This window comes from Sylvia atricapilla, chromosome Z (assembly GCF_009819655.1).
Source record: "Sylvia atricapilla isolate bSylAtr1 chromosome Z, bSylAtr1.pri, whole genome shotgun sequence".
Lineage (NCBI taxonomy): Eukaryota > Metazoa > Chordata > Aves > Passeriformes > Sylviidae > Sylvia > Sylvia atricapilla.
In genome coordinates this window covers 83238010-83250797 of record NC_089174.1, presented here as the reverse complement: position 1 = coordinate 83250797, position 12788 = coordinate 83238010, and the positions used below count along the sequence as shown (strand labels likewise).

General features: G+C 41.0%; 1 protein-coding gene and 1 long non-coding RNA gene across 2 annotated transcripts in view; both read left to right on the top strand.

The window, feature by feature from the left end:
* LOC136374037 (uncharacterized) overlaps window positions 1–12788 on the top strand; it is a 189693-nt gene that overhangs the window by 127755 nt on the left and 49150 nt on the right. The gene's annotated exons all lie outside the window — the stretch shown is intronic.
* On the top strand, window positions 20–6038 carry NSA2 (NSA2 ribosome biogenesis factor). The gene is made up of 6 exons (XM_066339062.1): window positions 20–476; window positions 723–910; window positions 2502–2652; window positions 2972–3151; window positions 4218–4410; window positions 5770–6038. Exons 1-6 carry the CDS (start codon window positions 474–476, stop codon window positions 5835–5837), a joined length of 783 nt encoding a protein of 260 aa, XP_066195159.1. The 5' UTR covers window positions 20–473; the 3' UTR covers window positions 5838–6038.

Sequence of the window (12788 nt, the reverse complement as noted above, 5' to 3'; positions counted from 1 at the left end):
CGTGACGGGTCCCCAAGGGGAGCCCGGCCGAGCACCGCCTGGGGCCGATCCCCGGTGGCTCTCCGCAAGGCGACACCGCCTTCCCCTGGGGCGTTTCTGCCCCGGGTCTCCCTCTGCCCCCACACGGAGCCCCGGCACGGCCCAGCCCGGCACCGCGCGGGCCCCGCTCGTCAGCGCAGCCGCCGGAAGGTCACCTGCTTCTCCCTTCCCCTGCTGCCTCACCTCCCTCCCGCGTTCCGCTCTCCCGCCACAACCTGACCGACCAGCCAGAAAAAGCGCCTCTTCGACCTCTCTACACCCGTTTCTCCCCTTCCCTCTGGCTCCGTCAAGCCCGGCGCGAAGCCCCTGGAGGTCGCGGAACGCCGTCTCTGCCCCGGGAGGAACCAAAGCGGCGCGGGGAAGAGTTTCCAGGCGGGGGCTTTTCGCAAGAGGCCCGCCCTTTCCGCCGCGGAGGAGGCCGCGGGGCTGCCGACATGGTGGGAGCCGGGAATGCGGGATAGGGAGCCGGGGACACGGGCCGCGGGATAGGGAGCCGAGGACACGGGATGTGTGGCCGGGGCTGCGGGATAGGCAGCCGGGGACACGGGGCGCGGGGCCGGGCTGCGGGATACAAACAGGGGAACAGGGGAGGCAGCGGGAGGCCGGGCGGGCCCCGCAGTGAGGCAAGCGCCGTCCCGGCCCCGGCGAGCGCCCGCTGACCTCGTTCCTTTTTTCCCCCACAGCCGCAGAACGAGCACATCGAGCTCCACCGCAAGCGCTATGGCTACCGGCTGGACTACCACGAGAAGCGGAGGAAGAAGGAGGGCCGGGAGGCGCACGAGCGGTCCCGCAAAGCCAAGAAGATGATCGGGCTGAAGGCGAAGCTGTACCACAAGCAGCGGCATGCCGAGAAGATACAGATGAAAAAGACGTGAGTGTCCGCCTCTTCTCTGATACCGCCCCGTTATCCTAACGCTTGAAGGCTGAGACGGGATGTTGAATTTGTTACAAAGAGCTCATTATTGCTTGGGTCACATGTTATGGTTTTAAATAGCGATCAGGCTGCAGAAGGAGGGGGGCTTTGCCGCAGCAAACACATTCCAGAGTCCCTCTCTTTTAATCTGTGATTAACAATTCCACTTCTAGAAGTACTCCGTGAGAAAAGTGTTGGTGAGCAGTAATGACTAATGTAATCGTGACAAAAAAAGTGAATACATGTCCATGGAGCTTTTATATCGGCTCCTGTGTTAGAGTAGCAAGAGGCTGCACACATTTTTTAATGATTGGTGGGAAATACACAGTAGCATATGCAATATTTAAGCAGCAGGTAAGGCCTGTCTTCAAGGATAAACAGCATTGTCAAGCATGGACAGATAAAAGCATTTTTCTGTAAATTTTACCTGTTATCCAGGACTTGAAATCAAAGCTGTTAATGATGCCTGAAAACTAAGCAAGAAAACAGTACTCCATAGTATAAAGCCTATAGAGCTCTTATTTTTTATTTGACACCAGGAGTGGCTTCACCACAAACTCACTTGTCCATTCTTTGCACAGTACAAGCTTTTATACTTTTTTTACTTAATGTGCACATTGTACTGTCTTAACCTTCATATTGCAACATATTTTCTAATTGCGTGGTTATGTAAGCCCTCATAGCACATGTGTGGTTTCTGCACCAGGTGGTCATCAGCCTCCTGGTGGTTGTTTTTGATGAAGGCTCAGAAGTCTTGCTCGGGCTTGAACTTTTCACTCCTATTTCCTGCACATGCTCTATAAGACATGTCTGCACATGTCTGCTCAAATAGCCAGTGGTTAGCTTTTTACAGTTTGCTTGTTCTGCTAAATCTGCTGATTTCTAAAACATGCTTCATTCACGTGCCCTGTTACAAAGTAGCCACTTTTTTCTGCATAGATCCAACTTTTTTTGCATAGCTCAAGCATCATTTTGTAGCCCAGGCATCGTTAACAGTCTCATTAATTGCTAATGAACTTCATACCTGTCCACCATGTTGTTTTTGCTGGTTTACAAGTGTAAATAGCTGTTTTCATCTGCTACTTTTAAAGATAAGGGGTTTATTAACCCATTATTAATTTTCAGTCTTTTCTTCCACCCAGTAAATGATTACAAAATTAACAAAACTTGGTCCTTTTTACAACCACACATTTCTCACATATGTAAGCATTGCCATCAAATCTTAGAAGGGAAGCAGGATGTTGTTTTTTGTCAGCAGAGAGGGCTTCCATCTCTCAAAGAGCTCGGCTGTTTGCTTTAGGTCACTCAGAAATTCCTTAAAGAGGTACATGTCTTTCTTGTGTTCCTGTCCTGGTAGGAAGTGACAAAATTAAGTGAAGTTAGTAGTTTACCCTGAAAATTATTTAGTATTATTCCTTAAATATAAATACATAATACTTCTCAAATATCTCTTAAATAAAAATCTGAGCAGGCACAGGCTAAGTTAAAATAGTATATCTAGAAATAATTTTTTTCTTTTTCTGTTAATATTTGTGTTCTTTCTTCACAGCATTAAAATGCATGAGAAGAGAAATACCAAGCAGAAGAGCGACGAGGAAACACCCAAAGGAGCTGTACCAGCATACCTTCTGGACAGAGAGGGCCAGTCCAGGGCCAAAGTCCTCTCTAACATGATCAAACAAAAAAGAAAAGAAAAAGCTGTAAGTAAATGTACCAGATCCCTGAAATTACATGTAACAATGACCACTTTGCATTACTGATGCTCAGGTTACCTAACAGCCTTCAAGCAAAGACTAATTAAAACATGAAACCTAGAGTAAACAATGTGAGCACATGCAGTATCTTGATTTCTGGAACTTCTAGGGGCTAATTAAAATAAGTGGATAGAAGTTGCATACCAACTATGGTCTACCCCTGTACTTTACAGAAATTTGATTTTATGCTTTGTTTTTTCCCTTTTCTTTTAAATATGTGACATGTAATAATACTGGCCTTTTTTTTGTTTTTCCCTCCTTCCAGGGGAAGTGGGAGGTCCCTGTGCCAAAGGTTCGTGCACAAGGAGAAACAGAAGTTTTGAAGGTGATCCGTACAGGAAAGAGGAAGAAGAAGGCATGGAAGAGGATGGTTACAAAAGTTTGTTTTGTTGGAGATGGCTTTACCAGGAGGCCTCCTAAGTACGAGCGATTCATCCGACCAATGGTAATGTTTCAGAGCCTTAAAGAGCATTTAAGTAACAATTCTTTTGATTTACTGCCTTGGTTTTTTGTGGTAAAGAAGCTTTCTTGTATGATAATGCACTTGATCATTAGTCATGTAGAACATTCTGTTAGTTTCCTTGCAAAAGTATGAACCTCTAATAGCAAGGGGGTAGGAAGATGCCTCTACAGTCCCAGTCTGTGTTGAAATACCTGCTTTTATTCCTGTAACCCAGATGATGCCAGTAAGTTAAAGCTACAAGCTCTCAAATCAGCATGGGAAAATCTTTAATCAAAGGTATTTTGCATGGCTTTTAAAGGTGGAGGTGTCTTTTTCAAGCTGCCGTAATTCTGTGAACTGCAGGAGCCCACTCTGTGTGAGGACTTCAGAATCCTTCTTTTTGGCTTAAGTAAGCTTTAAGCACAGTTGTAATTGTATGCAAGGGAAAAGCTGTGCCTCCAGCCTGACCTTTACTTACACAGCTGCAGGAGCAGTGCCTGGGCTCCATCAGCCTGGCAGCACAAAGGCAGAAAAGCTGGATTCAGGGAGATTATGTCGTTTTTCTGTAAATACCCATTCCTGTTCCCTTACAGGAATCAACAGTCACTATGCAGGCTGCTTGTTGAATTGCACTCACTACTGGTTTGATGGTCTTACATAGGATTTTTTTAGCTACAGAAACATGCAAGGTACATAATTGTGAAGTACCGTCTATGAAGTGCAGGCCACTAGATAAAAAGTGCTGTAGGAGATGGGTATTTCATATTTTGCCATACTTTCTTCATGGAACAGAAATTGTCGGAGGTAACAAGTGTTATTGTTGGCCTACTGCTAAAAACTGACATCCTGAAAACATACACAGAAAGCTTTAATTTGTCATTAATCAGGTTTTAAAATAAGCCTGGCAATCTACAATAGGCAGGTGACATTCTATATTCTAGGTTGTTTCATTCTTCCCAGTCTCTCTAAACATATCAAGATGAGTACATAATTTTTGAAGTGTTTAACTAGATCAGTTGTGAGAGCTAAAAGCTAATATTAACTCTTTCTAACACTCTTTATGCAACAGGGCTTACGTTTCAAGAAGGCACATGTGACACACCCTGAACTTAAAGCTACTTTTTGCCTACCTATCCTTGGTGTAAAAAAGAATCCATCATCTCCTTTGTATACACAACTGGGAGTAATTACTAAGGGTACTGTCATTGAGGTGAACGTGAGTGAACTTGGCCTCGTGACACAAGGGGGCAAAGTTATCTGGGGTAAGTAAGTTTAACCAGTTATACTGCAAAACTGCTTTATAAAGTTCTTAGTCTTCATTGCATCATGTATTGTCAAGACCTCATCCTCTAGTCATAACTGATTCATTGTTAAAAGTTAGGTTTGAGCTGTAGCAGAAGCAGCTAATAGGAACTCTAAAAATACAAGCTTTAAGTGTTAATCTTAGGCTTTTCATTCACACTTCCAAAATCAAATTAGATGGAGTTCAGAACAAAGACTCAACTTGCTTGCCTCTCTGTCACTGAGCAATGAATGCCCCAAGTCTGTAACCATGTGAACCATGAACAACTGAATTACATTTACAGTGGAAGTTCTGTGCAGGAGCCTCATCAACAGATCCTGCACCTGGGGTGGGACAGCCCTGGCTGTGTGTATGGACTGGGAAACACTGGGCTGGAAAGCAGTGCCATGGAAAGGAACCTGGGGGTCCTGGCTTATGGCAGGTTGAACATGAGCCAGCAGTGCCCTGGCAGCCAGGAGGGCCACCCGTGTCCTGGGGACATCAGGGACAGCATCAGCTGGGCAAGGGAGGGGATTGTCCTGCTCTGCTCTGCTCTGCCCTGGGGCAGCCTCACCTCCAGTGCTGGGGGCAGCTCTGGGGGCCACAATGACAGAGAGATATAAAACTACTGGGGAGTGTCCAGAGGAGGCCACAGGGATGGTGCAGGCTCTGGAGGGGAAGCTGTATGAGGAGAGGCTGAGGTGACTTGGTCTGTTCAGCCTGGAGGAGGCTGAGGGGAGAGCTCCCTCTGGTCTTCAGCATCCTCCTGAGGGTCAGCAGAGGGGCACTCCCAGGACCAGTGACAGGACTGGGGGTAACAGCACAAAGCACAAGGGAAGGTTTAGGCTGGCCCAGGCTGTTGGACACTGGAACAGGCTCCTCGTGGAAGTGTTCACAGCACCAGCCGGACACATTTCAAGAGGCATTAGAACAATGCTTTCAGAACATGGTGTGACTTGGGGGTGTCCTGTGCAGGGCCAGAAGTTGGGTTCCATGATCCTGATGGATCCCTTCCAGCTCAGCAGATTCTGTGAGTCTGTGATCTTCATAGGATCAGATAGACCATTTAACAGAGCAGTTCACTTGGACAGTAGGGGACCTAAGATTTTTTTTTTTAATTCTCTCAGAACCCCAAATAATCCATTTATAAAAAAGAGCTTGAATATAATGTTTTGAGAACATATGTTTACAGCTCATTAGAAGGTAGACTAAGATTTCAAAATGCATTTGAGTCCCTGTACTTTAAAGACTTGTTGATTGAATTTGCAAACATAGAAAGGTCTAATCCATATGAACGTCTTCCAGGTTTTGTACACATGTAATTTTCTTTTCTCTCTAGGAAAATATGCCCAAGTAACTAACAATCCAGAAAATGATGGCTGTATCAATGCAATTCTACTTGTTTAAATTGGATACCAAGCATTGGATGTGGGCACCTACAAAACAAAACAAGTGGACTTTACCCAAATTTAGAAAATCTTTTGGAACCTTCGGCCATTCCAGAACAGTGACCCCACAAGACAATGAGGAACTTCAGCCAGAAACAACTGCTCATATTTTTATATTTGCTCAGCTGAACATTGTCCAAATAAAGAGATTTAATTTTTATGCTTTGCTCATGTGGTATGGATTTGATCTAAACCTTCTTGGGTGTTTTTACAGTAGCAGTTTTTTCCTTGGTTAGGTATATTGTACCTAATTCAGGTCACATTGCCATAGGGGAAATTTCCCATATAGAAAATACAGCCACTGTCTCACACAATGTCCTGAAGTAATAACTAAAGGTACAGAAGAGCATGCTAATTTGTATTCAACTTCTGGGAAAGCAGAAGAGCTGGGAAGCTGTAGCTGGAATGTTACTGCAGATTGACATTAGAAATTAAGCCCCAGGTTTGATACTTAACCCTGCAGAATCATGGGCTTGGGAAAACAGCAGCAGCAATGGGGTGTGTGTTACAAACAAGTGTTTGAGATGGCATAAAAAAATCACTGGCAAGGGCACCAGAAAGAAACAGATTTAATAATAAGCAACAGCACAACATAGTTCATTGGCATGATTCACTCCACTTCTATGAGATAGTTAAGGCACACTAAGGAAAAAGCAGCACAACAAACCAAAAAGCCAAAATCCAGTAAATCCAAACAGAAATGATTTGTGCGTGTGTGCGTGTGTTTAGATGCGTGTGACAAAAGGATAGAAAGGGCAAGGATTAAAAGGAAAACAGCCTAAAATTCCAGCAGCACTTAAACTTAACCGTGCTTAACTCATATCTTAAACTTTATTGATAACTTAAAACTTAACAATTTAACAGAGGAATAACACTTAACAGGACTTAACCTAACTTAAAACTTCCCAACTTAGCAAAAGAAAACACTTGACACCATTTAACAGCTTATGTTTTTACCTTACAGGCCTAATTCTGGTGGGTATCTAAGATACGCAAACATCTAAGAAAGCAGCATTTCTCCCAGATTTGCTGTGGCATATGCATGAAGAAAGAGAATCAATGCAAGATACCTGTGAAACATTCCCCTCAAAGGTAGTGAAATGCTCCCCCTGGATGCTTTTGCATCTCAGCAGGCAAATGGTTGGGCCTGGAAGAGCACAAGTGAGGAGTAAGGGATCCTGTGGTTCAGTAATCCTGTGAATATAGCAAACAAGAGTTAGCTGGCTCTGAGAGGCCCCTCTCGGAGGTTGCTGGTTGCAGCCTGCTGCAGCTCAGGAGAGCTCAAGAGGTCTTATTTTTGACCTCTATTTATGGCCCACCAGAGAGTGGGCTTTAGTCATAGCTGTTTCATCCTGGCCGCAGTTTGGCTCAGCACTTTCTTTGAATGTGTTAGAACAATGACGTTACAGCAGTCATGCAAGAGAAACCGTTTCCAAGGCTGTTCATTTTGAGAACAGGAGGTTGTTACCAGCTGTTCCTGGGGGTGGACAGTGTTTCTGTTGATCCCAAGAGGATCTGAGCCCCGGAGCTGCTGGAGACCTAATAAGCTTTTGTCAGATGGCAGCGCTGCCCGGAAAGCAAGCAGGGAATGCACCACTACAGAGCTGGATGAAAGATAACCAGAAAAGTTACCTTTCAGATAACCAGGAGGATAATCAGCTACTCTCCACCTGCCCCCTTACCTTATGCCTTTCTCCCCTTTGTTTCCACAACTGCATTAATGAATAAACGTAGGAGTGTGTAGCACCTTAGTTGCAAGTGGGAGAACAGTTCAGAAGTTTAAATGTATGAATTTTAAAGGGCTTAAAGATGTGAACTTTGAAAATGGTCTGACAGTCCTGATACTACAACTATTTGTAGCAATTTTACTGCTTTTAAGAAATACTGAAGAGAAACTAAAGGTCACAAGCCTCAGCTGCTCAATACATATTTAGCTTGAAATAAAAGAATTTTTGAAATAAACATTCTTGAAATAACATTCTTGAAACAAAAGAATCAAAGGCTACTTCTAAACTAGAAGCTTTCAGCAATACTGTATATAACTGAATTGGTAAGCTTCCTATCATGGATTTAGTAGTAAACAGAAGCCTTTTATCACTATAAATAACTGCACTCAGCACTTTATTCTTACTCTTAAATAGTATTTCATTTACAGCCAAGCAGCTTTTAGCACAAATTACAAGTCAAGCCCTAATAAATTTTTTCCAGTTATGCAAGCAGAATTCACCTACAGCAGATTTGAGTATATCCAGGTGTGGAAATTCCACCACCTTTCTGAGCAACCTGATCCAGCATTTGACCATTTCTAGTTTAAAGTGGTTTTTGTTTAAATAGACTTCCTATATTCCATTTTTTGCCCAACTGGGCACCACTGAGTCTTAATCCATCTTTATATCCTGCAGTGATGCATGGCCTCTGTTTCCTCCACACACTGCTCTATGATCTCATTAGGTTTTTGCCCTGATTAATGATTCCCACTCAGTTAAACTCCCCTTGAGCTTACTAGAAACACTCCATAAACAGGAACTTCTGATGCTTAACCAAGGAGGGCCACAAGAGATAATCAGCCATTCCCAATAGTCTTCAAACATTATTTCCTTGAACCAGAGTCTGTGGAACAGTACTTTTATTATTATTGAACTTCTGAAGAATTCGAGTACTTACAGCCAGGATGAAGATTAACTGATGTCTAAAGTCTATTGTCCTGCAATCCTATAGACAATGCTCCTAAAGAAGGCCCTTTTAACCCTCCTGGTTCTTCTGAATGGAACACTTCCCACAGCTCACCAACTGGAGAGTTTGTGGTATTAACAGGACCAGTGCCAAAAGCTGATGATGGGACCTGGGCTGATAGCTCCTCACACTGCTTAAGGCTCAACCCTCACTCCTTCAGAAATGCAAAGGCATTCAATATGAATTTCACTGAACTCAAGAACTTTAGTAGGTATCTTTATTTTTGGGCATACACACACACATAGCTGTGAATTGATTTAAACATCCTGTAGCAAGAATAAGCATTGCCATCTCAGATCTGTAATTAAATTATTGTTGAGTAAATCCTATTGAATCTCCTCATAAATGTTAAACTAGTCAGTGACTGAGTGCTGCCAAGTCCTTTACAGATAAACCACTGACAAAGCCCAGAACTAAGACTGGACTCAGTTATGTTCTGTCAGGAATTTGGAAAGCTGTGGTGTCCCATCTGCAGGGAGAAGGAGACATCCAAGATTCATAGGTGCTTGTGGTTGAACAGAATGACAAAAACCAGAGGATCCTCAAAATTCCATACTTAGCATGGAAGTTGGTATGCTACTCCCTGACATCCCAGACACACCGGAGTGGGGTTTAGATAAAGGGTGGGGTGAAAAGAAATGACGGAGGGTGAAAAGGGAAAGGGGAAGAGGACACACACTGTGATGTGTTTTATTTCCAGAAGCCAGAACAAGGATGCTTGGTCCTGGGAAACTCTTGCCCTACCTTTGTATGTCTCCATCTCAATCCATGTCCTGCTCTTGCTCAGTGTGTAATTACCAACCATCCTTATCTTCTACACTTCTACAAAAGTAAGGAGGTCCACTTGAACCTCGACTCAGCAGTAGGTCTCCCTCACCCTTTTGCATTCTCCATCTCTGTAAATAATTTTAGATTGATCCTAATTTGTCTTTGTATGCTTCATCTCTCTAATAAGTAATAGAGCAAATTTTGCCATCAAACTTTATTAAGTCATGCTTTTGTGAACTTACAGTAAATCTGCTTTTGCTAATACCTTTGACAGTGATTTGTAGCAACCTAAACCACTCATGACATACACTCTCCTTTCACCAGGTATGTGTACACAAGGTTAAGACCCTCCTGAGCTTTCTCTTCTCCAGGAAGAGCAATTGCAGCTGCAGCTCTTCTATCACAGGTGCTTCTCCAGTCATGTTTTGGATCTGGAACTCTGGTAGGAAGTTAAGCTAGCTGCTTTTGTACAATCTTTATAATTTATATGAACTACAGAGACAGTAACTGTAACCATAACTTGTCACAACTATTTCATTAGTTTAACACATTGCCCTAGTCTAGACTTGGTGACTTACATGTTTTATTTTGTCTTAGGGACAAGTCATTTGAAAGTCAGAGAGGGTCACAAACAAGTTATTTGCTTGGAGAGAGGGCATTTTGTCAGAATAGATAAAATGTTAGTTGAATGCTCTTTAGTTGAATGCTCCATTTATTCAACTAAAGCAAAGTTATTGTTGCTTTACTCTTTGCTGGACATTAACAACATGAAGAGAATACTTTGATTTCCTACAGCTGTCTTCAAAACCTTTACTACATTTAGTGCTATAAATACATAACTTGTTGGCTGAATAACACAATTGCACTTATGACATTTTAATGTACCACAGCGCAGGGGAATGTGTTACAGCATTTCCAGTTGGCTCGTCTATAGCAAATTACATTAATAACTCCTAAGTTTATATCATGTTGCAGAACTGATATAAACAGCACAGTGCATGCGGTAACATTCAGAAGTGCCTATTCTGCTGGTTTTTTAAAAATAAAATCTGATCCAAAAGCTAAAGAAAATTATTTTGATTGATACAAGATTTTTTTAATTAATAACCTTTGTTTTTTTAAAAAAGTCCTTTGTAGAAGACAGGTTGTAAAATGATTGTTCCAATGAATTGAACCACTTTAAAGTGTGTTTCCTTTTATAGCAGAGAGGACTCAAATATTAAAACCAAGCAAGAAAAAAAAACAAACCACAAAATAAAAGTTTATTACTACTTCAAAACATTTAAAAAGCAGCCAAGACAGTACTAAAAAAAAGGAAAAATTAACACAGTAACAAGACTAAGGTACAATACTATGCAATAGCAATACATCTTTCATAAGATTTATAAACAGGCTATCACTAGTTTATAAAACATCCAACACCACATCTGTGGAAATAAATTTAAAGTGTATCCCCATAGTAATATTTTAGAACAGTCACTTTGAAGCAAGGAAGCTGAAACTTAGGCCAATTTGTTGCTAATAGTGTCAATGACATTGTAAATTATCAAATTGATTACTGACATTTACAAATGAAATGGTACAAAAAAAGCAGTAAGGTTGGACATAATTTGAAATAAGTTAAAGCGCTTTTGACATAAGATGTATATATTTTCATGCGAAGGACTATGAAACAGGAGAACAGCAAACAAGAATTCTGCATTAAATTAAAACTGACCAAGAGAGAATATGGCAGAAGCAGTACAAGACAGACATTTGAACAAATATTGGATTCAAGTACAAAACCATTTACCATTTAAGTGCAAGGCTGAAGTCACAAAGTAATGTTCTTTAAACTCTATTCCTAGACTAAATAAAGCTCAAAAGTAATACTGCCTGCTTTCACTGTACACACATAGTTCCACAGCATGTTGTAATAACATTTGGTACAAATTTGTGTAAAGTTGATGTTTTAATCATTCACTGCTGGTGGAATAGGATCTTTAATATTGTTTAAGAGTTTGATATTAATTAGACAGTTCATAGTCCCCAAGGTAAAACACTCCAGTCAATACAGCCGTCAAACACATTTTCTTACATAAGTGTAACAGAATTAGTAAGGTATTGAACTACGGTTCCTGTGAGACAATCAGCAATAAAAACTATTATTTAAAGTCAGTATTTTGATTTTGCTACTCTGCATTTGCTGGAGAAAGATTGATGCCAAAGAAGTTGTTGTACAAATAGAACGTGTCCTTTGGTTTAAACTACTGCTGCAATCACTGTTAGAACAGTGTCCATTTTTTAAGACTGTACTGGTTATTAGAATTGCCAATTGCACTACAACTACCCCCCTTCTGTTTGTAAAATTCTGTTCATCAGCTATTATCTCAGGAACCCTAGATTTATAGAGATAGCTACTCAAGGGTATATTTTTAACGTGTGAATTTAAGTTCAGTATTTAAAACCGACTCACTGAAACGAGATGAGAAATTTTATTGTTCTCAGTAGAAACCAAAACTATCCTAGTATCATAATCCTTATATATTTACTCTGCAAATGTCTCAAAAGATAAACACTAATTGAGGTCATTCCAACTTGGTTATGAAAACTAAAAGCCAGGTGAGTGAAATTACCTTCTCATGAACAATTTTCCAACCTCACCAGGAATATAAATGATATACATACCAAAACTCCACCTAGAAGTAATTGAAATTACTGGGGCTCATACATAAAAGCATCCTTAACTGCTTCAAAGTGGATACATATGTATCAATTCAAGGACTCAGAAGAATAATCTTCAGCAAAGCTTGCCTTAAAAATGGAAGATGAGTTGCAGTATACTATTTTAGGCCACCAGTCCTCAAAAATCCCCAATTCTCAGCAATGCAATAGATGTGTTTTCTAGCCACTTCTTTTTTTTTAAACAATCAATTCTAAGCAGTAAAAGAGAAGCCATACAGAAAATAACAAAAAATTTTGTCTCATGTGCTTTATATAAAAAGCTGTATGACTTTTAGAAATGCTTAAGGTTCACTTGAATATGTTTACACACAATCAGGAAAGATCTTCAATATTTATCAGTCATGTGGCTCCTAACAAGTATTTGTATGTACATTGATAAGATATTATAGCTACATGCAATAGTTCAAGAAACCCAGATTTAACTCAGTAATCTCACGCACCCTGAATCTAAAGTTTAGGTAACACATATTTTTAAAACTGGCAATATTTTTTTTTCCTTCAAGTTGTTCTTAACAGATTAAAAAGGAGCATGGTACTTCATCACGTGAAAAAAATAGTACGAACATATCTTATATAGTTAAAATATCTTATAAATAGAGTTTAAATGTATAAGCATAAAAATCCAAAACCCAGATTCTTACATTACCTCCATAAAGGGATAAAAGTTAAGACAGCATTTCAGCTG

Coding starts and splice junctions, on each gene's coding strand:
- NSA2 (XM_066339062.1), top strand. Junction 2,653..2,971: donor AAAAAAGAAAAGAAAAAGCT/GTAAGTAAATGT, acceptor CCCTCCTTCCAG/GGGAAGTGGGAGGTCCCTGT. Junction 4,411..5,769: donor AGGGGGCAAAGTTATCTGGG/GTAAGTAAGTTT, acceptor TTTTCTCTCTAG/GAAAATATGCCCAAGTAACT.